At 38.8% G+C, this 25,673-nt stretch overlaps 1 protein-coding gene across 1 annotated transcript in view; it reads right to left on the bottom strand.

The window, feature by feature from the left end:
- The window catches only part of ikbkb (inhibitor of nuclear factor kappa B kinase subunit beta), a 29,863-nt gene extending 8,045 nt beyond the window's left edge, over positions 1-21,818 (bottom strand). The window contains exons 1-14 of the mRNA XM_040050251.1: positions 21,629-21,818; positions 19,490-19,611; positions 15,294-15,388; positions 9,562-9,682; positions 7,498-7,567; positions 5,384-5,472; positions 3,931-4,020; positions 2,347-2,471; positions 1,608-1,715; positions 1,397-1,526; positions 978-1,172; positions 762-876; positions 493-616; positions 257-408 (exon numbers count right to left, since the gene is read on the bottom strand). Coding sequence (XP_039906185.1) covers positions 257-408; positions 493-616; positions 762-876; positions 978-1,172; positions 1,397-1,526; positions 1,608-1,715; positions 2,347-2,471; positions 3,931-4,020; positions 5,384-5,472; positions 7,498-7,567; positions 9,562-9,682; positions 15,294-15,388; positions 19,490-19,594 — 1,519 coding nt within the window. The 5' untranslated portion in view covers positions 19,595-19,611; positions 21,629-21,818. The remainder of the gene's footprint in view (positions 1-256; positions 409-492; positions 617-761; positions 877-977; positions 1,173-1,396; positions 1,527-1,607; positions 1,716-2,346; positions 2,472-3,930; positions 4,021-5,383; positions 5,473-7,497; positions 7,568-9,561; positions 9,683-15,293; positions 15,389-19,489; positions 19,612-21,628) is intronic.
- Between the last annotated feature and the right edge of the window lie 3,855 nt (positions 21,819-25,673).

Below are 25,673 nucleotides of genomic sequence, written 5' to 3'. Positions count from 1 at the left end.
GATACTTATATTTATTAGCTGTCTGAAAGTATCAATTATAAATAATTGTAAATAAATAAAAATATAATGTCAATGTTCTATTGACCAATACCAGTTATAGCATTTCTGCTAGTAATTATAATACATTTCTTATCTTAAATCTGACTGTTCATAAAGAGAGTTAAAAAAGAAGGTGCATCTTTAAGGATAGATTAATGCAGTCCTGGTAGTGGCAGTGTAAAGTGTACTATCTACCAACATAATATTGTAACAGTACCGATCCCTGTGGCTGTCTGCTCCTGGTATTTATCCATGTCTATGTGAAGGCTGGTGGTAAAAAAATCCAGTTTGGCAATGAGTCTCTGGTACATGGACACCATCTCATTCTTCTGTTTGGACAGTGAGGAGTTGTGTCTCAGCAGGCTCATGCTGAAAGAAAAAGGACAAGATGTTTGTTTTTAATAAATAGAAGCATGTTTACGAGGTTTGCATGTGCGCTGGTGTACATCTTACATGGCAGCTTTCTGCCCCTGCTGCAGTCTTTGCCAGTCTTCCTTGAGAGAGCGGATGGTGTGCCACGCTTGGCCACAAGTCCTCCTCAGAGGGCTGTAAGCCAGAACGTAGTTAGGGTCGGTTTCTAGGAAAAAAGAGAGGAAAAAAAGAGAGACAGAAGGATAGACTCACATATGAGTGTTTGTAAAATTGAAACAAAGTGAAAGCAACAGAAATGACACAATCACAATCATATCATAAGATAAAATAGGTTTTATCTTTGGACTTACGGACAAAGCGGATATTTTCAGGGAGAGTTCGAGGAGCAAACTGAGGTTCATAAACACAAGAGGAACGATCAAAGAGGAAAACCAGAGGAAAGTCTGTTCTTCTTCCATCTATCTCCTAAAGACAAACATTAACAAAAGCAACAAATCAATACATTTTCACAGTCACATGTAGAATATTCTGTGAAAGGAGTGTGTTTTTGTTTTGTTAGAAATTACTGCGTAATCTACGGCGCACTGTGTGGCCAACGCATGAGGCTCCAAGGCCAACCCCGCCTCGAGCAGCAGCTCCTGATTGGCTGCAGGGATGTTACTGTCCTTTTCTATTCTTAGCTGCAGGTTGGCCACCGTCTCATCATCGGATACTGAATAAGTGAGGATCTTTGCAGACGACATGTTCAAGACATGAACCAGCTGAGGGAACAGAGGAGATCCAAAAGCATAAGACTAAACAAGCGAATGTTACATAAATAAATAATTTATTATTAGTAGTATTATTCTTTTAAAGATTCACATCCTGTAAAATTTGAGCAGAAGTTTCCTTTAATTATAGCACTATTATGAGTCCCTGAGGTTATTTATTTAATGCAGGGACACTGTTGTATAAATCAGTCAAATAAATTAATTTCTCTGTTAACCTTGATTTGCAATAAGAGCTCCAGCTGGGAGAAGCAGTCGCTGGGGGTAGCACTGGGGTCTTTGCCTCTCTCCTGAGGAGACCACTTTAACATCAGCTTCAGCCACCTCTCCATCTTCTCTAATAACAGACTGCCAAACAGTTATTGCATTAGACTGAGATACATGCGTTTAAATCCAGCACTTTCATGTGTCTGTCCTGTATGAACATACCTGTTCAGGTTGTTCGGCTGAGGGATGTGTTCGGAAAAGCGGACGTCCCCAGTGAGGTCCTCATAGACAATAATAATATTGTCCAGCTTCTGCCTGAGTTTGTTGTGCCTAAAACATAAAAATCAATTGTATACAATTTAGTTTAATATTTTATTCTCTTAAAAGTGCAGTACTTTTTCTATTTTATCTTCACTTTGGTTGCAACTGGATACTAACACTTAGGTTTTCCAGTAATGGGAAGAGTATTTTTCCTCTCTATTTAGCAGACATCCCTAGAGTTTCATGTTATTCATTCATCGCAAGAGTGAGAAACAAGCCGCACTGGTATTGGCACAACTGACATCCTGCAATTCTTTGACAACTGTTACTTATTTTTATTTTCACTGTGTTAAAATCTTGTTACGGGTAAAATAATATTTATCTGCAACAAAGCTTATCATTGCTTAACCCTAGATAACAACATTGTTATCTAGGGTTAAGTTATTAAGCTCGAGTATGGACCCGGACTGCCGAAATAAAGACTAAAAAGGAATGAAAGGCTGGTTCTGCAGGTTTGTTGTTTTAAAATTTCCTTCCATTGTTTCCAAGTTCTTTTTCTTTTGATTTGAGATTAATTGGTCATATTATATATATTAAGCTGAAATGGTGACCATTTTCTGGATGCTTTCTTATTTTAACTGATGCAAATATAGAACAAATGACAACTTCAGATATAGGAGCATTTCAAATGTGGTAATACCAGGGAACAGGTTGCCACGTTGGAAGGAAAGGCCGAAATCCTGCGATACACTCAAACACCAAAGTCCCAAAGCTCCAGTAGTCCACAGTGACCGTGTACCTTTGCCTTTCTATGAGCTCTGGAGCCTGAAAGAAGTGAAAGAAAAACCATTAAGGTTCAGCTAAATGTGATGAGGAGGGTGCTGTAACAGTTTTACAGTGGGGCAAAAAAGTATTTAGTCAGCCACATGGCGTTCCCCACTCGTTACCTGTATGAATGGCACCTGTTTGAACTCATCATCTGTATAAAAGACACCTGTCCACAGCCTCAAACAGTCAGACTCCAAACTCCGCCATGGCCAAGACCACAGAGCTTTCGAAGGACACCAGGAAAAGTATTGTAGACCTGCACCAGACTGGGAAGAGTGAATCTACAATAGGCAAGCAGCTTGGTGTGAAAAAATCAACTGTGGGAGCAATCATCAGAAAATGGAAGACATACAAGACCACTGATAATCTCCCTCGATCTGGGGCTCCACGCAAGATCTCATCCCGTGGGGTCAAAATGATCATGAGAACGGTGAGCAAAGATCCCAGAACCACACGGGGGGACCTGGTGAATGACCTGCAGAGAGCTGGACCAAAGTAACAAAGGTCACCATCAGTAACACACTACAACGGCAGGGAATCAAATCCCGCAGTGCCAGGCGTGTTCCGCTGCTGAAGCCAGTGCATGTCCAGGCCCGTCTGAAGTTTGCCAGAGAGCACATGGATGATACAGCAGAGGATTGGGAGAATGTCATGTGGTCAGATGAAACCAAAGTAGAACTTTTTGGTATAAACTCAACTCGTCGTGTTTGGAGGAAGAAGAATACTGAGTTGCATCCCAAGAACACCATACCTACTGTGAAGCATGGGGGTGGAAACATCATGCTATGGGGCTGTTTTTCTGCCAAGGGGACAGGACGACTGATCCGTGTTAAGGACAGAATGAATGGGGCCATGTATCGTGAGATTTTGAGCCAAAACCTCCTTCCATCAGTGAGAACTTTGAAGATGAAACGAGGCTGGGTCTTCCAACATGACAATGATCCAAAACACACCGCCCGGGCAACAAAGGAGTGGCTCCGTAAGAAGCATTTGAAAGTCCTGGAGTGGCCTAGCCAGTCTCCAGACCTCAACCCCATAGAAAATCTGTGGCGGGAGTTGGAAGTCCGTGTTGCTCGGCGACAGCCCCAAAACATCACTGCTCTCGAGAAGATCTGCATGGAGGAATGGGCCAAAATACCAGCCCTGTGTTGCAACCCTGGTTAAGACCTATAGTAAACGTTTGACCTCTGTTATTGCCAACAAAGGTTATGTTACAAAGTATTGAGTTGTATTTTTGTTATTGACCAAATACTTATTTTCCACCCTGATTACGAATAATTCTTTACAAATCCTACCATGTGGATTCATGGATTTTTTTTTCACACTCTGTCTCTCACAGTTGAAGTGTACCTCTGGTGCAAATTACTGACCTCTGTCATCATTTTAAGTGGGGGAACTTGCACAATCGGTGGCTGACTAAATACTTTTTTGCCCCACTGTAGCTGTTAGTACTTACTAAGTACTGCAGGGTTCCCACAAATGATGTGCAAAGACTGCTCTGGTCCAACTCTTTAGCATAGCCGAGATCTATAATCTTGTGGATCAACTGAGATTAGGAGTGAGGGGAAAGAAGAAAAGTGTTATTAGTTAGAATCATTTGTTCTTAAAATTACAGACAGACGGCTACATACGTTTTATTCTTGAACTCTTGTAGAGTTCCTTTGTATGACTCACAGTTCAAAATAACAATTCTTTATCGTAAACAGATCATCCACTGTTTGAAACATTTAAGGCAAACTTTTTGTTCCATTCACTGCTTCCTTAAAAACAGAAGGTTTAAACAGGATGTAGGTGGGTGGGCCTGACATGGTCCATAATAAAGGTATACCCTCTCTCTCATGTATTACAGAGCAAAATGGAGTGTTCAGATCACAGAGATTACTTTTACAGACAGTGACTTCATAATTTCATTTGGCCATGTTTAACACCAGCGTCCACCAATGTAACAGTACATGTATGCCAAACAAAAGGGAAAAGCATGATAGCTCCACTCAAGGTTTAATGAAAGTTATTAAGCTTTTTTTTTGCATCATTAGCACATTCATATGCAGCTGTCTGATAAGTGCTCAAATCCGAGAAATAGTCATGCAACCTTCACAGAACTGCAAATTAATGTTGATACTGTATATCTTTTGGGATCAACAATGTATAACATGATCATTAGTGGTGATTTTCTTAGTATCCAACAGAGCTAGGGTTCCCATTTCCCCTCATTTCTAGTATTATGAGCCAGGCGTCATATTTAATACAAAGATATGAGTGCAGCATTAAACTCCTCATCTAACTCTCTGACAGAAAGAATATAAATATATTTCCCAAAATGCTGAAATGTTCCTTTAAATGCTGAGCGACTACATGAGTGAGAAAAATCAACAACTTGTACCTTAATAACTTCCAAGCCATAAACCAAGCCTGTATTCCAGTTTTACAGTTTCTCTACCATGCATGAGGAAAACAAGTGTTCATGCAAATCTATAAACTTAACAGAATCCAAGCAAACTTAAATTTGGCTTGGATTCTATAAACAATAGTCTTTGCATAAACATGTATCTATAACATCTTTAATATGTCTGCCCTCGGTCATATAACATTCTTGACTTTCCTGTACCCTTTTGCAGAGGCGGAGGAGGATAACAAGCAATGATTTATTACATAATGGACAAAATAAAAGAGAGGCCCGTAGAGGAAGCTAAGCAGTAGGGCGATCCCAAAGGTTCCTTGTAACTCCAAGTTCAAGTTTAAAAATTGACTTTTCCACATTAAATATTCAGTACAAGGATAAATGTGCACATAACAGAGGCAAGTGTTTTGTACTAATTCAATACAAACCACATAGAGGCAAAAAGCCTCTTTAATGTGGTTTGGGTGTATTTATCCCACCAAAGGGCTTCACTGGGTCTTTAACTCACTCTCTTCTCTCCCTGCTGCAGCACAATGTTTTCTGGTTTCAGATCCCTGTGAATGATCCTCTTCTTATGGAGGTAGGTTAAAGCTGAAGCTGTGGGACAAAAAGCAACAAGAGTCACAATTAAGTAAGAATGTAAAACTGTAGTTGCATGCATTACAGCTGATGGAAAAAAAAGCACAGCACGTGAAGATATAGAGGAATGTTAGTAAGTTTATCAGAGGCTCGTGGTTCACTTTTATATGTAAGAGTACAGTGCTGTATGGAAGACAGAACTATAATGAAAACTGAAAGGCTTTTAGTTGGTATTACGTCAATTAACATTATTATATTAAAGACATTAAAAGTGTATATTCATACTTGTGCATATGAAAAGTGATAACAGATCATTCCAATCACAAAACTGTGTTTCTCAGGTGCTGAGGTCCAAACTGTGTACATAAGGGAGCAGCCCAAAGTACCTTTATTTCCCGAGGGGTTTCCACAGCGAATGAATCTCCTTATATGACCTGGTACAGATTCTTCCACTTCCTGACATGGTCCTCCCATTTATCTGGGCTTGGGACCAGCACTGGGAGTACACTAGCCTGTGACCCCCTGGGACTGGGTTTGAGGCACATTATTTTTACATAATGCAAACTTCCTAAAAGCTACTTTCCTCTTTAGTGGAAAAGTTCTAGTGAATTTCATTCCTACACACGCCCTGCTGATATGCAGTTTTCTTCACTACGCAACAACCTCCAGGACTGAAAAGTGAAGCCAGGAGTAACGTTTGGTGAGGTTGGTTCCAAAAGCAACTTTATCTTCTTTCAGTTGCTCCCCTTGGTCTTACTTTTTGTGGGTAACTTAGAGCTAGTGCCTTTTTGGGAGATTTTCATTGGAGTTATTGAACAAGTAAAATTGTATTCTCAGGTGTATAGCCCGTCCAAGAAGATTTGGTTAGTCAAATTCTAATAATTAATTAACCTCTAATTTGGCACCAAAAGAAGGCATGTGCAGCTGTGAATTTTAGATGTACAATTTATGCAGCTCTCTAAAAAACCTTGTTTTTCTACCAAACAAAGTCATATCTGGCACCAAAAACCACATGGCAGCCACCTAAAATGCTAAGCTTAAAAATCTGTAGCCTTGAAACCAATGGGTGGCATAATGGTGGCTCGGCTGTCTCTATTATATAGAGTCTGGGTTTCATATATAAACTTCAGAAAATGCCAGACAATAAGATCTGCTAATGTCATAACCTTCACGGCTGCAGTGCATGTGTGGAACATGCTGTGGATTTGATCTGAAATCTGTGACCCACACTGGGACACACTCATACTTTACTACAGCAAAGTGAGAAGTTAAACCACCAAAGATCAATAAAAACATTCTTTTTAATAAACCAATAAAATAGTTTAATAAACAATTTAATTAGGCAGTCTTGAAACACCTGATCAAGTCTTTAACATCAGCTGTAAAAGATTAAAGCGTAACAGGCAGCGCAGCTGAAACTCTAATATCACTTTTAATTGGGTGATTAACCTGCGGGTGTGTCAACAAAAAGAGGTGACTGAAGCGGAACATAAGTTTGGGGCATCTAAATGTTAGCGTGTGTGAGTGAGTGCGACTTTGTGGGTGTGGATATACATGACTGGGTCACTGCTTTCGCTCATGAAACAGTTTAAAGTGGATCACTCATTATCAGGAAATGTCCACAAAGTGGTCACAGGAAAAGGAGTTTCTGCATGTCTGTGTCCACTTATGCGCACGTGTTTGAGTGAAATATGCACTCGAGATATCTTTAATCCATATTATTTGTTTCTTAGCTCAAAGTCGTTTATACAGAGACAAACACCGAGTGCATGTTGATGTTAGTATTCATGTATAATGTTTAAACCAGAGAGCATGGGGGTCTGATTGTTGACGTAAGCCCTGCTATGAGTATGATCTCTGGCCACGGTGACTAAGAGGATGGCGGTTTATAGTCAGTGATGACATCACGATACTCACCAGCACCATTTCCTCCCTACTACAGAGAACAGATCACACTCCCAGCTAATCTATCAGTCTTTCACACTGACAATTTAAAAGGTTAGTGTAGTCATGATGGAGATGGCGGTGAAACCAAATACTTACAAATATCCCGTAACAGAATCAAAATGGACCCCTCCCTCATTCCACAGCAGTTTTCCAAAATGTTCAGATACTGCAGAGAGCACAAAAACAGACACTCGACACCTCAGTGACAAGAACCAGGGAGCAGAATGCAACGCAAGTTTACACAGGCAAGAGTTCATTACTCTGTCCTTTTTATGAATGTTTTCTTCTTTATCGTTCTATAAAAACTACTTTCCATCCATTAAGTACATTATCTTTATAAGAGATCAGACATATAAGCACCAATCTTTTTCAAAAGGCTCTCAGGCCCTTTTGCAAACGTACAAATCACAATTTTGGTAGTAAAAGCAGATTTCTTTCTTTCTTTTAAACAAATCATTTTACAGCACTTTGCTGCTGGTAACTTGTGTCAAGCCTGACAAAAAAGGATGGTGCAGTTTTGCGCTCCATCTGCTTAGTTTTCGACCATCTGGGATGCTTTGAAATTTTTATGACACTGCGGTTTGCAATGGTTGGCATTTTCCTCTTCTGCTGGCCTCGGGGTTAACACTCAGTTGTTTTCAAATTAAAAACTGCACCAGATTTATCCCACAGAATGAAGAGCAAACAGCTGAGTAACTGTTGGTCCAAATAAATCAGACTTAAAACAGAAAAAAAAAAAACCCCAAAAACATACATGTACAGTAATTGTTACATTTGCCATTTTAAATTTGTGCTACTAGCATTATTTCTAAACTTGATACATACATGTGACTCAAAAGATTTCAAAAGACAAGCATATATTTCCTCATATTAAGAATGAGAAAAAATATTACCAACCTAAGATAACCATTCACAGTTATTTAATTTTATTAAAATGTAGGTTTACGGGCTCAAATCCAGTGACCTAAACCACATCAAATCAAGTAATATGAAACAGAAAGTACAACCCATTTGAGTTCCAAGGTTTTATCTAAACAAAATATGTAAATACAACCTGAGATGAACAACACATAACATATTATACTAAGTCTTCATTTATTTAACAAACACTAAACTGAAGAACCAGTGTGTGGAAAACTAAGTACACCCCATGACTGAAACCACTGTTTTCTGTATGACTTTATTGGTCTCTTAGATTGTTGTGGAGGAAATCTGCCCTGCTTTCCTTAAAGATTTTGCTTTAGTACATTGAGGTTTTCAAACATTTGCTCTCTGCTCTCTGAAAGTTGCACCACTTCAATCAGGTTGAGATCTGGACTTTGACTGGGCCATTTGCAAACCTTGATTCTTTTCTTTTATAGCCACTCTGTTTTAGATTTGCTGCTATGCTTTGGATCATTTCTGTCAGAAAGTTGGCTTCCCATTTGATTGTTGAATTATCTGGTATACAGAGGGCTTCCTTGTAAACTTAGTGACTGCAAGTGCTCGGGTCCCACAGTAGCAAAACCAGCTAAAATGAAAATGCTACATTCTCTTTACACATACAACTTCTACATTTCTACTAATAAATGACAGGATGTAATTAAGTAATGTGCAATAGTCTTGAGCCAACCCTCGTTCCTTGAAATTTTGCTTCCAAGGAATCAGACTTGTCCTCTTGGCTTTTGTAGTCTTTCACAGTTTCACTATGAACACTGGTAACTTTTTGATGCCTCATCAATCCAGCACTTGTACCTGACATCTTAACAGTGACCTATAATCCATTCAATGTCAGCCTGTGTTATGTCTACACATAGAAAACTTTGCCAATCAAAATGCATGCACTTATTACTAGCAGGTATTGCATAAACACGTATGTTGAAGCATAAATGTAGTCATACCAAATATTGACTTTCAGGCTTGTTAGAGTTGTAAAAACTATTTTTTTTTTACCTTTTTTACTGCATTTCAATGTATGTCTGTACATAACACTGGTGGCTCAGGCTTTTGCACAGTACTGTGTGAGATGTGTTGTTGTTCATCTGAACTTTAAGACCCGCTAAGGACCAGATGACTCAGATTATATCCTGACGTGTAAAACCTTAGGCCTGAAAGTGGCTGTACTTCCTTTTACACATGACTGTATATGCATATACACACGCAAACATAACCGGCTTTTACCTTTCTCAGATCTCCACCCTGACAGTACTCCATGGCCAGCAACGGCAGATCATTGGTGGCCACCAGTTTCTGCATTCCTTGAGGAACTTCTCGGGCAGCAACCACATTGACATGATCCAACCTAAGTGAGAAAAACTAATTAGAAGAACTGTACAATGTATTATAGCAATATAATTCATTATCATTTTAACCACAAGAAATCATCTTTTGCTAAAATGTTCCTGAAACCGATCTGATGACAAAAGAAAATGACAAATCAGAGAAGGGCAACTGATCTTCCCAAGGGGGTTTCATGAGAAATTGGGAGTGCTGTGGAGGGTGGCACCAATAAGGTAAACTCAATTCTGCTCATTATTAATGCTATCTCTTTAGATATTAGAATTAAGCTATAATAAAATGCTAAACTTTTAATCACTATTTAATCAACAATCTCAAAAACACTTGTGAAAAAAGTTTCAGCAAACATTGAAAGATTTAACTCTGTACTAAGTGCTATTTCCATTTTGCTTCCAGTTGAATTAATGGATTTGCAGTTTTTCCATTTCTTTTTCCATGTTTGGTGACATAAATCTAGTGGTTTGGTTTTGGTTAAGTGCGTTAAAGTCGGGTTCAGTGTCTGAGTAAATGGCTTCAATTCTGCATTTGAGAGCTCCGGAACATCCTTCCCTTTCCTCATACGAAACTCTCATTTCTGCTTTCAGTTTTTCCCCCTGCACAACGCAAAAACACCTGGGTACATATTAGTCTTTATCTTGCATCCACTTCCAAAGCCTAACATTTTTCCCCATCAGACTTGGACAGCCATTGGCTGGGACCCATTTCAGCCCAGCCTATTCAAGCATGCAGTTAACTTCATGAATAAACTCCCTGTCTTGCGTCACTGCACCAATAATATCCAGTAAGAACCAAGCAAATATACAGAGATTAATCTTGAATTACGCTCCAATGTTTCAACTGACTGCACTGATTAATTTCCAGGTTCTTGGCAGCTATTTCTAAGGAAGTTACGCATTGTGATATCTAAAAAAAATACAATTTGTTGTTTCTGCATTTTTTTTTGCCTGGGAACTGCTCTTTTACCATATCCTGTCTTACATAGAAAACATTCGCCTCCACCTTTTTCCACATTAGACACAAAAATCTTCTCCACAGGCTGGGATTATGATTGCTTTTGATTGTAGACACAGTTCTGTGAGGACAACAAGTGCGCTTGGATCCTTGTAAACTGTAGTTCAGCATCTGTGTGGACAAGTCTCACAAACTTCTGCATGAAGTGCTGTGTTTAACCTATGATGACAAAATGTACCTCACTCAGACCCAGTTGGACCTTGGAAGTAGAACACACCACAACTCTTATATCACTTAATATATAACACAAAACATGATGCAATTGCTGATACATGAGTACTCTAAATTTCATATATGCAAACAATGCTTTTGTAATTTCATATAACTGACTGAGATAGATACTGTACTATTTACTCTTTGATTCTTTTCTATGTTTTTTGTATGAATTGCAGTGAAGACGCCTGGCATCAGAGTTACTCTACGCTACCATATGTTGTGCTGTTCTTCATTTAAACTTTATTAGAAAAATGTTTAAAACTTGGCTTGCATTAAAAATAACAAAACTGTTTACAGTGGGGCAAAAAGTATTTAGTCAGCCACCGATTGTGCAAGTTCCCCCACTTAAAATGATGACAGAGGTCAGTAATTTGCACCAGAGGTACACTTCAACTGTGAGAGACAGAATGTGAAAAAAAAATCCATAAATTCACATGGTAGGATTTGTAAAGAATTTATTCGTAAATTAGGGTGGAAAATAAGTATTTGGTCACCTCAAACAAGGAAAATCTCTGGCTCTCACAGACCTGTAACGTCTTCTGTAAGAAGCTTTTCTGTCCCCCACTCGTTACCTGTATGAATGGCACCTGTTTGAACTCATCATCTGTATAAAAGACACCTGTCCACAGCCTCAAACAGTCAAACTCCAAACTCCGCCATGGCCAAGACCAAAGAGCTTTCGAAGGACACCAGGAAAAGTATTGTAGACCTGCACCAGACTGGGAAGAGTGAATCTACAATAGACAAGCAGCTTGGTGTGAAAAAATCAACTGTGGGAGCAATCATCAGAAAATGGAAGACATACAAGACCACTGATAATCTCCCTCGATCTGGGGCTCCACGCAAGATCTCATCCCGTGGGGTCAAAATGATCATGAGAACGGTGAGCAAAGATCCCAGAACCACACGGGGGGACCTGGTGAATGACCTGCAGAGAGCTGGGACCAAAGTAACAAAGGTCACCATCAGTAACACACTACAACGGCAGGGAATCAAATCCCGCAGTGCCAGACGTGTTCCGCTGCTGAAGCCAGTGCATGTCCAGGCCCGTCTGAAGTTTGCCAGAGAGCACATGGATGATACAGCAGAGGATTTGGAGAATGTCATGTGGTCAGATGAAACCAAAGTAGAACTTTTTGGTATAAACTCAACTCGTCATGTTTGGAGGAAGAAGAATACTGAGTTGCATCCCAAGAACACCATACCTACTGTGAAGCATGGGGGTGGAAACATCATGCTATGGGGCTGTTTTTCTGCCAAGGGGACAGGACGACTGATCCGTGTTAAGGACAGAATGAATGGGGCCATGTATCGTGAGATTTTGAGCCAAAACCTCCTTCCATCAGTGAGAACTTTGAAGATGAAACGAGGCTGGGTCTTCCAACATGACAATGATCCAAAACACACCGCCCAGGCAACAAAGGAGTGGCTCCGTAAGAAGCATTTGAAAGTCCTGGAGTGGCCTAGCCAGTCTCCAGACCTCAACCCCATAGAAAATCTGTGGCGGGAGTTGGAAGTCCGTGTTGCTCGGCGACAGCCCCAAAACATCACTGCTCTCGAGAAGATCTGCATGGAGGAATGGGCCAAAATACCAGCTACTGTGTGTGCAAACCTGGGAAAGACCTATAGTAAACGTTTGACCTCTGTTATTGCCAACAAAGGTTATGTTACAAAGTATTGAGTTGTATTTTTGTTATTGACCAAATACTTATTTTCCACCCTGATTTACGAATAAATTCTTTACAAATCCTACCATGTGGATTCATGGATTTTTTTTTTCACATTCTGTCTCTCACAGTTGAAGTGTACCTCTGGTGCAAATTACTGACCTCTGTCATCATTTTAGGTGGGGGAACTTGCACAATCGGTGGCTGACTAAATACTTTTTTGCCCCACTGTATATCACACAATCTCTGGATCATTAAAAGTCTTACTTTTTGATCTGATTCAATTTCCTCCTTTGCCATTTCTGAAGCTTTGTGGTTTCATAATGTGTCACTGAAACAATGTGTTTCAGATTGCCTCGGACTCAAGTATTCATTACATATAAAAAGCAAAGGAGAGTGTAAAGATAACAGACTCCAACTGATATCAGACTGACCAAGAAAATGATGTACTGCATGTAATCCGTGTTGTAGGAACTCGAATAGCAGAAGACTGATAGCAATCACTGAAATAATAAATGACTGTTATTATGAGTCCTCACACGTATGCAAGTGTTCAGTTAAAGCAATAAATAATCAAACAAAACTAAATACATTCAGCTGTATAGTTATATTTCTTTAATATAGGATGTTTTCTGCTTCTGGGAATACAAGGATTCATATGAAGTCCTTCAAGTTTCAATCCTTGGATCATTTCTGCTTTTAATTTATGTTACCATTAGGCCATCTATTTAACATCTTCAAAGGCATCTCCTATCATTGCTATGCTGATGACACACAGCTATACTTTTCTGTCAAGGCTAACAATCTCAGCAGCCTCTCCTACCTCAGCTTTACTGTCAGTAAAGACTGGGTGTCTTCAGCTGTGACAAAGCCGAGGTTCTTGTGTTCAGCTTCTCTTAAGTGGTCAGTCATTATACTAGCCTCCTCACCAGCAATATCGAATAAGCATCTAAGAATCTTGGTATTATTTTTAACCAGCATCTCCAAGCTCATCCAGTCTTGTTTCTTTAAACTAAAAAACATCACAAAAAAGTACATGCTTTAATGTTCTCCCAACTCATTTACTGTCACTGACTCTTCTCTTTTGTTAGGCTGCTAACAAAAACAAGCCAGTGATCACATCACCTCTACTCTTACTTGTCTTCAATGGCTTCCAGCTGAAATTAGAAATAATTTTAAAATTGTATTAATAACATAAATCCACATGGCCAAGCTCCTGCACAGATAGCAGACATCCTGAGAATTTATTCCAGCAGACAACCTCTTCATTCTTCTAAGTTAGAGGGGTCAACACTTTTGAAGTTGTCCTACCAAAACTTTCTAACAGCCTGAATCAGCAGTTTGTTTTAAACAGCTGCTGAAGACTCATTTTATAGCTCAGCTTTTCTGTAATCTTTAATCCCTTACTTCTGGCTGTAGAGTGTGAGTATGTATGACTGAATGTAAGAACGTACGTTTGACTGTGTGTCTGTCAGCTGGGGCAGGTGAACTTATGTTTAATGTATAGTTTTATCCAAACTGTAAGGCACAGTTTTTGGGGGTTATTTTTAAAGCTATACAAATAAAGCTATTATTATTATTATTATTATAACATATGAACTGGAAACTGTTGAATTTGAGAAAACGTTTAGAAAAAAAAATACACAATGAGAGAAAGAGTGGGATGAAGCCTGCATGAGATTTTGGAAATGTTTTTTTTCCTTGGTTTTAAAAAGACATTCTGCATTTGCAAAAGCAACAGAATACCAGATGTATAAACACATTATAACTCAAAAACAAAGTGATGTGTCTTTCAGTAGATGTTCGTGTGCAAATCTGTGTTAAGTAGCTGTAATAATATAATGGTAGGTTGCCATGTCCCCTACCCAGTGTTTTTTTCCCCAAGTTGAGCGTGGGAGCACGGAAGGGTTGCGGTTGTGACCGAGTCTGTCTGAAAACAACACGCTTGTTAAAGTAAGACAAGGGGGGGAGGTTTTATGCGTGTGTTTGCACTACCAAATGACAAAAAGCACATGCACTTCACATCTCAAAACATAATCAAACCCCGCATAAACTGGCATCCAGGGACCTGACACCAAAACCGAAGCCATTAACAGAATGGCTTCTGGTGTGGAAAGAGAATGGCTGCCAAAGCAGAGCAAAATGAGGAGGTGGCACCTAGGACGTCAGAAATAACCAAAGTCACCAAAATAACTCACTTTCATGCTGTTCTAATTATCTAATGTGTGATTTTTACTATTTCAGGGCACAAAATTGGTTTTTATATTTTGAGAAACTTGTTAAACAGATGGGTACATAAAAGTCAAATGTCAAACTCATAAGCACCCAGTTTGTCATGGAATGTACCAAAGTGAGTCACGGCAACATGTCAGACTGAACCAGGCTAACATGCCAAAAACGGCCTTAAACCAACGCAGCAAACTGTTTCAGTTTGCACGGGAAAATCACCAATTTCTTAAAAACTGATGTGTCACAAACTGAGATGCATCACTGTGGAAAAAGAGACTTTTTCTTGAAGCTTCCTTGACAGTTTGCTGCTCATTCTGCACACAAGTGCAAGTCAGACTGGGACTTCCAAAAGCAATGGTGGGGAAAAAAACTGTAGTTGCAAGGGAACAGGTGACTGACCACATTTTAAATGAGTTATAGTTTCTGTATAGGACTTGGATGGAGTTATAATACTGATAATCACTCAACATAATCTCAAATGCAGCTTCTGACCTTTTCATGATCTGGATCTCCAGACACCATCTCTCCTTGTTTCTCTCACTCAGCTCTTGCCGACATTGCTTTATAGCAATCTGCTCCTCTGTGTCCTGAAAACAGACAGACACAAAGTCAGACTTCCATCATTTCAGAGGACATTACACTGAAAAGCTAGAGTGTTTATTGAACCTAACAAATTTAAAAAATATATTTAATATCAAGTTGGATACATGAGTTTTAATTCATATAATTTATATCCACTTGTATTATTTACTCCAACCAGCTTTTCTTGCAATTGATATAATAATATGATGCTGTTGGGATTAGATTTAAAAAATAAAAATCACAATAATGATGTAGGAGCCTCAAAAACTCATGTATCAAATATAATACACATGGCATTACAGAGTTAAAGTGGACATACAAATAAAAGACAGAAAAAAGCTTCATCTGAAGTGTGAATCATGCAAAGCTGCTCTAGTGGAAATGAGCGTAACGATCCTTTGTGCGATCTTCAATGTTAATTATATATTTTACCATAACTACTTTGTATTCAAGAAACAGAGTGGTCAGACATTCCTACTTTATGATAAACAGAAAAAAATGAGGGGAAATGGGGTAAAAGAATCACAAATTGGTCATAGGTACGGATGCCCACCGTCAGCTGGGCCTAGCCTGCCTGTGAGCCTGGTTGGATAACCAGTTAAACAGTAGATGGATGGACTAGACTAAAACAATGGAAAAATACACAACTATCATTACACCTTTGCAAACCACAGAGCAGACACTATATTAAATCACTTCCCTAAAAATGATGAGAAACAACTTCTTCCTACCTGTTTCTCATGAAGGCGTTTCACTTCCCATATGAGCTATTATTAGCCAACAGTATTGTCGCCAATGCAGGAAGACATAACCTTTCCTGCAGAGGAAGTTGAATCATCACAACGGCAGTGCCACGAGAGTCCTCAATCATTCTCCCTCCTAAAGGTCAATTTGCAGTGGCACCGATGATTAGCACTGTGATTACAATGCTAAACTTCTTTTTTTGAATGCTTCACTGATTACTGTAAACAGCAAAGGAAGTAAATCATACAAATACGTTTATGGAAGACACACGCACTGGCTCCTCTGTTAGATACTCCTGTTCAGCACCTTATTTATGCAAATATCCAGTAAGCCAATTACATGGCAGCACCCTAATGTATTTAGGCATGTAGACGTGGTCAAGGTGAACTTCTGAAGTTCAAATGGAGCATCAGAATGAGAAAGAAAGGCGATTTAAGTGACTTTGTCGTGACTTATTTGTCATGGGCAAGTCTGAGTATTTCAGGAAGTGCTGATCTACTTGAATTTTCCCACTTTCCAGAAAACAAGAACAAATATCCAGTGAGCAGCAGTTTTCTGGTCAAAATTCTTAGTTAATGTGATGTTGAGGAGACAGAACAGGGCTCTAGACTAACTTTTTGCCACGGTTTAACTGGTGTTTCAACCGCATTGCTTAACACAGCAGTTTTACATATGCTCTTTTTTGGGGGGGGGATTGCTGTCCATACAGACAATACTGATTTGTAAATGTTTAACTAACAATCTTGTGCTTGTGCTTTAAGTGCTTTGGCACTCTTTGGCAATATTGTAGACAATGTTAAACCTGCACTTTCAAACGTACACACGGACTACACGAATATCTGGACCACGACCAATCAGAGAGGGCCCGCCCCTGACTATTTTTGATTGGTTTAGACCACAATAGAGGCATAATGTGTGTCTGCTGTTGACCACACGGAGACTTTCAGAGTTGCGGAGTATTTCTTTTTCTTTTGTTAGTCGAACAGTTGGTCGCACCGGTGCGACCTAAGATTTTTTTTAGTCGCACCATTGAAAAATTTGGCCGCATTTGCGACCAAATTGGTCGCACTCTAGAGCCCTGCAGAAATAACTAGTCATCATAGACAAGATATGCAGAAGAGCATCTCTAAAAGCAGCACATCACAGCCTCCACATCACCTTTCAGATGAGACGGAATGGAACGTGGATTGTGGATGTGCAGCCAAAAAAAATCTGCAGGAACTACATGATGCCATCATGTCAACACGAACTAAAAAGGCAGAGGAATGTTTCCAGCACCTTGTTGAATCTATGCCGCGAAGAGATAAAACATTTCTGAAGGCAAAATTGGGTCCAAGCCAGAGCTAGCAAGGTGCAACTGATAAAGAGGCCAATGAGTGTATATTATTAAATACACATTTTGCAAAATACAGGTGCAGCTTCAGGAAAACAATTATAAAAGCCTGAATTACAGCCACCAACAGAGAATTGGACAGCTCTTTATTTAATGAATGAGAAGTGCTGAAATCTTTCACAATGAAACCACAACAGAAATGATTTTAACTCTCCTTTGTGGATTGTAGTCACATGAAAAACTGAAGGGGAAATGGGGTAAAAGAATCACAAATTGGCCATAGGTATGGATGCCCACTGTCAGCTGGTGCTAGCCTGCCTGTGAGCCTGGTTGGATAACCAGTTAAACAATAGATGGATGGACTGGACTAAAACAATGGAAAAATACACAACTATCATTACACCTTTGCAAACCACAGAGAAGACACTATATTAAATCACTTCCTGGCTCAAAGCCAGCTTTAAAAATGCAACGATATTAAATGTGAGTCATACAACAGCACAGCTAAAGTACAATTTTAAAGATAGGAAAAGGAAGAGCCACTAATCGGGTGTTGTCATGTTCCCAGAGTGCCCTCTTGTTCAGTGATGTAACTTTCAAATGGTTTCATCCCGTGACTTAGAGTGACATCATTACAATAGACACTATTTCACATGGGCTGAGTGCACAAAGAAGAGCTTCCTGGAGTGAACAAAACCCATGAAGGTGAAATCCCAAATGCTCTTTTGTTCAGTTCAAAGACCTTCATTCTTTTCATCAGACCCATATTTTATAAATAACACTTTCTGAGCTTCCATTAGTCATAATCTTTCTCCAGGTTGTCCTTAGCACATGTCAGTCTGGCTTGAAGATGACAAATTGAGTTTTTCGCGGTCTGCAGCCTCACAGTCAATTCCTGTGCAGTGTTCTACTGATTATCTTCTTCCAGACGATAATTCCTGAGCTGGCGAAGTCATTCAGGAGTGTCTTCACAGTTGTTCTGGGGTCTTTGGAGACATCTCTCACTCAGTTTCTTTCCAGAATTGTTGAAACCTTTTACTTCCAACCTCTGTCAGGCTTGTTCTGAACTGTTTGGTCTCGTTAAATTTTGGGAAAATACTTCTAACTCCAGTTATTTAAACTTGGGAATGCTGTGATAGCTTTGTGTATCTATCTCCTGCTTTGTGAGCATCACCAATTCTTATGATGATGACTGATCACGTTTGTTTTTGGCAGGATGCTTTCCAAAGTGACAGCTTAAACCCGTGCTGAAGTTTTGATATTGTGTGTAAATTGAACATTACAAAGTTAAAGCACCACAGTGCACAACGCTGGTTTGTGCTATGGCTTGCTAAAACATTTTTCAGGGTGGTAATAATGACCATAATAAATTAGTTTTTTTTATGAAATAATAGTTCTTGTGTTCAAATAGAAATAAATTATGATTTCTAAAGAAAACTAGCAAGTTTAGAAAATCCCTTACTCTTTTAAAAACTAAAAAGCTTTGAATTTCATAGGGGACCTAATATTTCTATCCTCAAGAGTTCTGTAGTATCAAAATAATCCAGTGAGAGTTGTTTATACATTCTTTCACGCAATTCCACGAGTGTCATCTTAGTGAAATACAAACAGACATTAGCTAAAAGATGAGTTTAATTTGTACCCTACAGCTAATCCACCTCCACGGTCATTATACTGTTTACATGAGCTTTCGCTGTAGGAGGAACAAGGAAGCTTTGCCTCAGCAGGTTGAGGAAGTTTTCCTCATCTTAAATCTTTACTAAACACAAAGAGGGAAACACACAAGTGAACTTTCATTTCTGATTCCATTTTAAAATGACTATTTCCCTCTAAACAAAACCTTAACTTTAAAATTTGATCAGCAGGGATAAGAGCCGATGGCTTCCCAGAAACTCCAGCAGGACATGTTTAATTATCTTGTCAGTGTAATAGTTTGTTATTCAAACATCCTCTTTCCTGTCTATTATGTCCTAAAGATATAAGATTCTCAAAGATGTAACAGTATGCTAGAAGTATGTGGAGTGAATACCTTGTTTTGCCATCTTGTGACATTTCCAAAGCCCCCGGTGCCAAGCCGCTCCTTCAGCTCCCAGGGCCCACAGCTCTGCGGCTGCTGCAGGGGGACTCGATTCATGACCTCCTCACCTACACCTAAAACAACAAAATAGTGGATCCGTCATGACCCATTACTAAGGCTGAAATGTTACATTTGGCCTGAAAAATGTCATGGGAGTATGCATTTGTCTGAGCACGCAACCAGTACTCAAGCAAATAATTAACTGCTTCGTCTCGAACAAATGCCTAAAAAAAAGCCTTGTTTGAAGCTTCTCAGCTCTGAGACCTACAGTGTTTTCTGGTTTGTACAGGAACATGCAAAAGTCTTGAGTCAACCTTTTATATTTATACCTTTATACCTTTTAAAACTGATAATAGGTGCATTGTTTAACTGAAACATGCAAACACATATAGAGATACAAAATAACATAACAGTTTGTACGATTCTGACAAGCTTGAAAGTATCTCGACCGATGGCTTCCTATCTTGTGTTTTTCTACCCAGATCTGCCTTTCCAGCATTAGCAGTGTTTGGGAGTACTGAAAAAAATGAAGCCATAGACAATTAGATTCTTTCCAGATGGTACAGTGTGATGGATCAAAGTCTGACAGTACTTGTCTGTGTTCATAATACCATTAAATGCAGCCCAGAACCATGACTGACTCTCCACCGTGCTTTATAGATGGCTGTAGACACTCTATATGACGACTGGAACCAGAATTTTCAGATCTGGTTCATCACTCCATCGGAGCTGTTGCCACTGACTTTCAGTTCAGTTCTTGTGTTGGCATACCTCAGCCTTTTCTCCCCATTTCCCCTCCTTAAGAATAGCCACGCTTCCACTGAGACCATTTCTGATGAGGCTTCAGTGAACAGTAGATGGATCAACTGAAGGTCAGAATGCATCTCGCAGCTTCTGTGTCAGGTCTTTGCTGGAATATTACCCATTTCTAAAAACACGAGTTTTAGTCGTGCCACTTCATCTTTTGTCTTCCACTTGTCCAGTTTCCTCAAACACACTGCACACTATGCCAGAATATGCCAACCTTTTGACTGATAGGTGTTTGGTAATCACTCAGTTGATGCAAAAACATTATATAAACATTTTATCTCCATCATTTCTGCCCTTGTTTTTGTTTTGTTTTGTTTGTAAATTCATCTAAAGGAATGGGAACAAATGTGTTTTTGCAAAAGAGCTTTAGCGTCTGAATATACTATTTTAAGCTAGTTCTTTGCTATGTTATATGTAAACAAAACACTGGCTCATTTTTGGGTTAGGTGCCTTTTTGAATGATTCATAGGTCACTGTTAAGTGGCTTAACAAACCAAACATTCCCCTGAAAATGATCAGGTACAAGGACTAGACTAAAAATGAGAGAAAAAGCAGCGAATGTCCAAAGAGTAAGAGTAAAATGTCCAAGAGTAAAACATTAATTTGGTAAAATGAGTAACTTGCCTATTGGTCAGGGACAGTAAGAAAAGAAATGCTGTGTTTGTCCTGTAGGTGATAACATATGTATACAGAAACAGAAACAACAGTGTTGGTGGCTTCTAAACAGCAAAAAAGTAACAAAAAGCTGTATGAATTCCCATAAGCTAATTAGCCTATTATAAAAAATGAAAAAAAAAATCTCATTGGGAACTTGTTGTATTATCAGTATTGTTATAAATGTGACTGCAGGGGTCTGATGGATGAAATAAAAGCTCTCCAAACTGTGAAACTACATAAACACTGAGTTTATGTTTTACAGCAGCTGCAATAAAACAGACAAAACGTACATACAAACATTCCTATAGGCGAGTCTAGCTTATTAAAAAAAGCCCACTACGTGTATATAAAGAAAACTAACTGTCATATAGTCGCAGACTATTAAGAGGCCCATTAAACACTACAGGGGCGCTACATGCTTGAAGGGTTTCGTTTTAAGCTTCATAGACTGACTTACAGTAAATATACCGCCAACCTTTTACTCATTATAAGAATATTATTCACCGACACACAAAAATTTACTTTCCTTTTGTACTTCTCTGTTCATATAAAATGAGCTGGAACTAGTCTTCGTGTTTTATTTTCAAGGAGAAAAGCGTCAACATTTCAACTCCTGAGTCCTACCTTAGACTCCACACGCAGCGTTCACGCGTTTTCACGCCTTTTTTGTGTTTGAACGGCAGGTTTACTGTGTGTATCCGAGCTTTCAATCAGTAAAACTTTAATAAAAACTACTGCAGCAAATTTTGGCGACACAACAAATCTCCAAACACTCAACTTCCTGATACTGATATTTCCTGTTAACCTGACGAAGAAACAGCCCCGCCCACTTGTAGGGAAAGTCCTCGGATTATGTCCTGCTGGTAGGTTTATGCACTTTTCAACCATACATTATGAGTTTGATCACCATTAAACGGAAATTTTCTTTAATTCCCCCAAATTAAATTAAGAAACTCATAAGTGTAAACTCATAATTGTAGAAAGTCACTCAATTTAGAAACAAATACTACATTAATCCAAAAAAAAAAAACCTTATTACATTTTTAAAAAAATGATTATTTTAGTTTAAAAGTTAGTTTAAATGTTTAAGTGAAGAATTATCGTAACCCCTAAATCATATTATGTCATGTACATTAATAATTTGGCGTCATTTGTGTCTTTCTACATAAGCAATTTGGCATCCAAACAGCCGTACACATAAAGGTCACTTTAGTGTCTCTCTTTAACCTAGAAAAATGAAACACGGGGTCATCGAGAAAGAATGTGACCTAGCTAATCTTTCTGAGAAATAATCTTGCGGATCAAACGCTTTCAAAAACAATGGCCATCTTTTTTTGTGGGCGATGCCATCCCAGCTGTCATAATTCAAGAAATAAGTACACCTGGATCTGTCTGGGCCATCACATTCACACCTGCGCTCAATTTAGAATCGCCAATTAACTTAACTCTGTGCATGTCTTTGGAGTGCGGGAGAAACCCACGCTGACACAAGAAAAACAACCTGGTTTCAAATACAGGACATTCTTGTTATGAGGCAGTAAACACTGAACCACTGCATGAATGTATATATGATATCATTGCTAAGGGTACAGCACCATTACTGTAGAATCAAACTTCCCAAACTGCTTGACTCACCCCTCTCATCTGCATCATGACCTCATATTAACAGCTCATATTAACCTACTGAAAGTCTCCTTCTTGGCTGCCCCTCTTTAGTTTCATTGGTTTCTTTTCTGTCTGGATCGTGCCCTTGTAGATCTTTAATCAAATCAGATGCTCAGATTCTGTGAGGCAAATAAATTACAAAAAAAGTAATATTTATACATAAAGCGCCTTTTATAGACATAAAGCGACAAAACAAGAACTAAGAATAATTACAACAAAATAATTAATAGCAATGCAGGGCCCAGTTTAATCACAGGACAAAACAGAATGTATAGATCATTTAAAAACAGCTAATATCAATAAGACTACAGGTTTTACTATTTTTGGGGTGATCCAGTTGGGGCAGGCCTACTATTGCAAAGGTGGATATTTTTAGATCAGTTAAAATCAGCTTGTTGACGTCTGTTAAAGTGTTCATCTCAGTGTTTCACATGTTCTGACTTTGCAACATCATTGTTGATATAACGGGTGTTATATTTGGAGAAGATGCACTTCAGAGTTTCCAGAGTATACCAATGATGTTTTTTTTCTGTTTAATCACCTGTTGTTTTTGCATGGAGTAATGTGAAAACTTCTGCTGCTGTAGCCCATCTGCTTCCAGAATGGACATGCTGTCTGTTCAGAGATGCTCTTCGGCATAGCTTGGCTATAACAAGTTGTTATATGAGTTACAGTTGCCTTCCTTTCAGCTTGAAGCAATCTGTCCATTCTCCTCTGACTTCTGTCATCAGTGAGACATAACACTAACATCAGACAATTAAATTTAAACTTACACCCAGTTACCTCAGGGACACAGCTGCGTCCCATACAAGAAGATAGATAGAAGTCTTCTAAGGCAAGTCTGTCTTGGCTTAGAAACAGCTGTATCCTCAGCTTGTTAAAATTATTCCTTGTCTATTGAACTACAAACACTGGAAAGTCAGAGAAAATTGAGGTACATGGTTAATATTTACAAAAAACATGGTAAGTGAAAAATTTAATATCTAGTTAACAGTAAGTAAGTTTTGATGTGTTCAAAGTTACATTTTGTATTCTTTAATATTTACTAAAATGTAATAACATTTGTAACCATCAGTTAAAAGTAAAATTTTGTAACTGAAGGTTTCTATCAGCACAGAGTGCCTCAGAATATTTTAAAAAGCAAATAATCTGATCAAAATTAGGTAAACTATCTTGTTCCCACTGGTAGAGCTCATGAATGCACAAAATGTTTGCCCACCGGATTATGTTAAAGCTGTTTACCTTGTTATGTTTTGTTTGCTTCATCCATAAAAACAAAATAAAAAACTGCAGGCTTATATGCTGGAATATTTCTATATTACAGTTTTTATTTCGTTTTTTTTATTAAACTTGTACTAAAACGCGTCTAAGTTTTGCACAGTCGTCTTTTTCACTCTATCTCAGGTTTGCTGCCAAGGAAAATCAGTAACTGTGAACTGTGTCCGAGAAACCTTCTCGTATTCATTTTATGTGACACTCGATACCCTGATTGTGGATTTGCAGCATCCGAGCTCCAGGAATTATAAAAACATCTACCCACACATTAAGACAGCAAACTAAAATGTTTAAAACAGTGGTTTGTGCAGATGCTACAATTACTCTGCATGATTTACAAATACCTTACCATTTATGGCACAATGTAAATAAGGACAAACAAAATAAGAAAAAAGGTACGAAAAGAGGAAGAATGCCTTAATTGGTCAGTTTCATAAGAATTTCAAGGAGATAAGAGTCTTATAATAATAATGGATTGGATTTATATAGCGCTTTTCAAGGCACCCAAAGCGCTTTACAATGCCACTATTCATTCACTCTCACATTCACACACTGGTGGAGGCAAGCTACAGTTGTAGCCACAGCTGCCCTGGGGCAGACTGACAGAAGCGAGGCTGCCATATCGCGCCATCGGCCCCTCTGGCCAACACCAGTAGGCAAGTAGGGTAAAGTGTCTTGCCCAAGGACACAACGACCAGGACAGAGAGCCCAGGGATCGAACCGGCGACCTTCCGGTTACAGATGCGATTCCCAACCCCCTGAGCCACGGCCTTATGTTGTAACATGACCTGATGTAACTTTTGACTTATTCCTCTGTAGTAGATTGTGTTCTTGTAATGTGTGTCTTTGTTTGTAATTTTCCTTAATGAGACTTGAGAGCTAATTGTAATCCAACACAGATGAAGACAAAGTGGGACAGACGCCAAACTAACTTCCCCCCTAAGCCATTACACCCCAAATTGTTGTATTTTCAGCAATTTAATGTAGATTTAACAGCCAATAAAAACAATAAACATGGATTATTCCAAGAAAATAAAAACCTTAAGTGTTCTTAAAACGACATGGAGCTACTTTTCAGGCTAAATGGTTGATTTCCTGAGGAAGGGATGGGTTGAATAAAGGGGACTGTGGTTGTAACAAAGGGCTCCTGGTGCCAGGTGGTTAGCCACAGTGATATAGTACCACCCACAACCCATCACAGCCTCCCAGAGGCGACCTATGTGAAGAATGAGCTGTTTACTAGTGTTTTGTTGTTTTTTTCACTTTACACGTCTGCTTAAAAGCTTCAGTAGTTTTTGTTCGGTTTGGTTGCACTCCAACTAAAATAAAATAATAAAATAATAATAATAATAATAAAAACGCGGTAGCAACACATTTGCATAGCATTCACTATATGTAAACATACATCCTTTACATCCTTTAAATATGCCATCTATCTATTAAAAATGTTTAAAAACATTTATAACGTGTATATGTCTCTCTCTTTCTGTTACACACACATTTTATGTGTGTTGTCCTGAAATGTAAACGCATTATGATTCTCCTTTAAATAATAAATAGGCATACATTTGAAAACAATAGCATGTCGTTTATATTGATCTATTTTATGCAATAAAACGGGCGTGTTTCAGTTGAAAGAAATGACGAATGCAGATTTCCTCATCAAATACCTTAGAATAAAACATGTTAACTTGTTAACTTGGAATGGTCCCGCCCACCCGGCTGCATC

The sequence above is a fragment of the Simochromis diagramma genome, unplaced genomic scaffold (assembly GCF_900408965.1).
Source record: "Simochromis diagramma unplaced genomic scaffold, fSimDia1.1 OVJJ01000131.1, whole genome shotgun sequence".
NCBI lineage: Eukaryota > Metazoa > Chordata > Actinopteri > Cichliformes > Cichlidae > Simochromis > Simochromis diagramma.
This window is presented reverse-complemented; position numbering and strand designations above follow the sequence as displayed.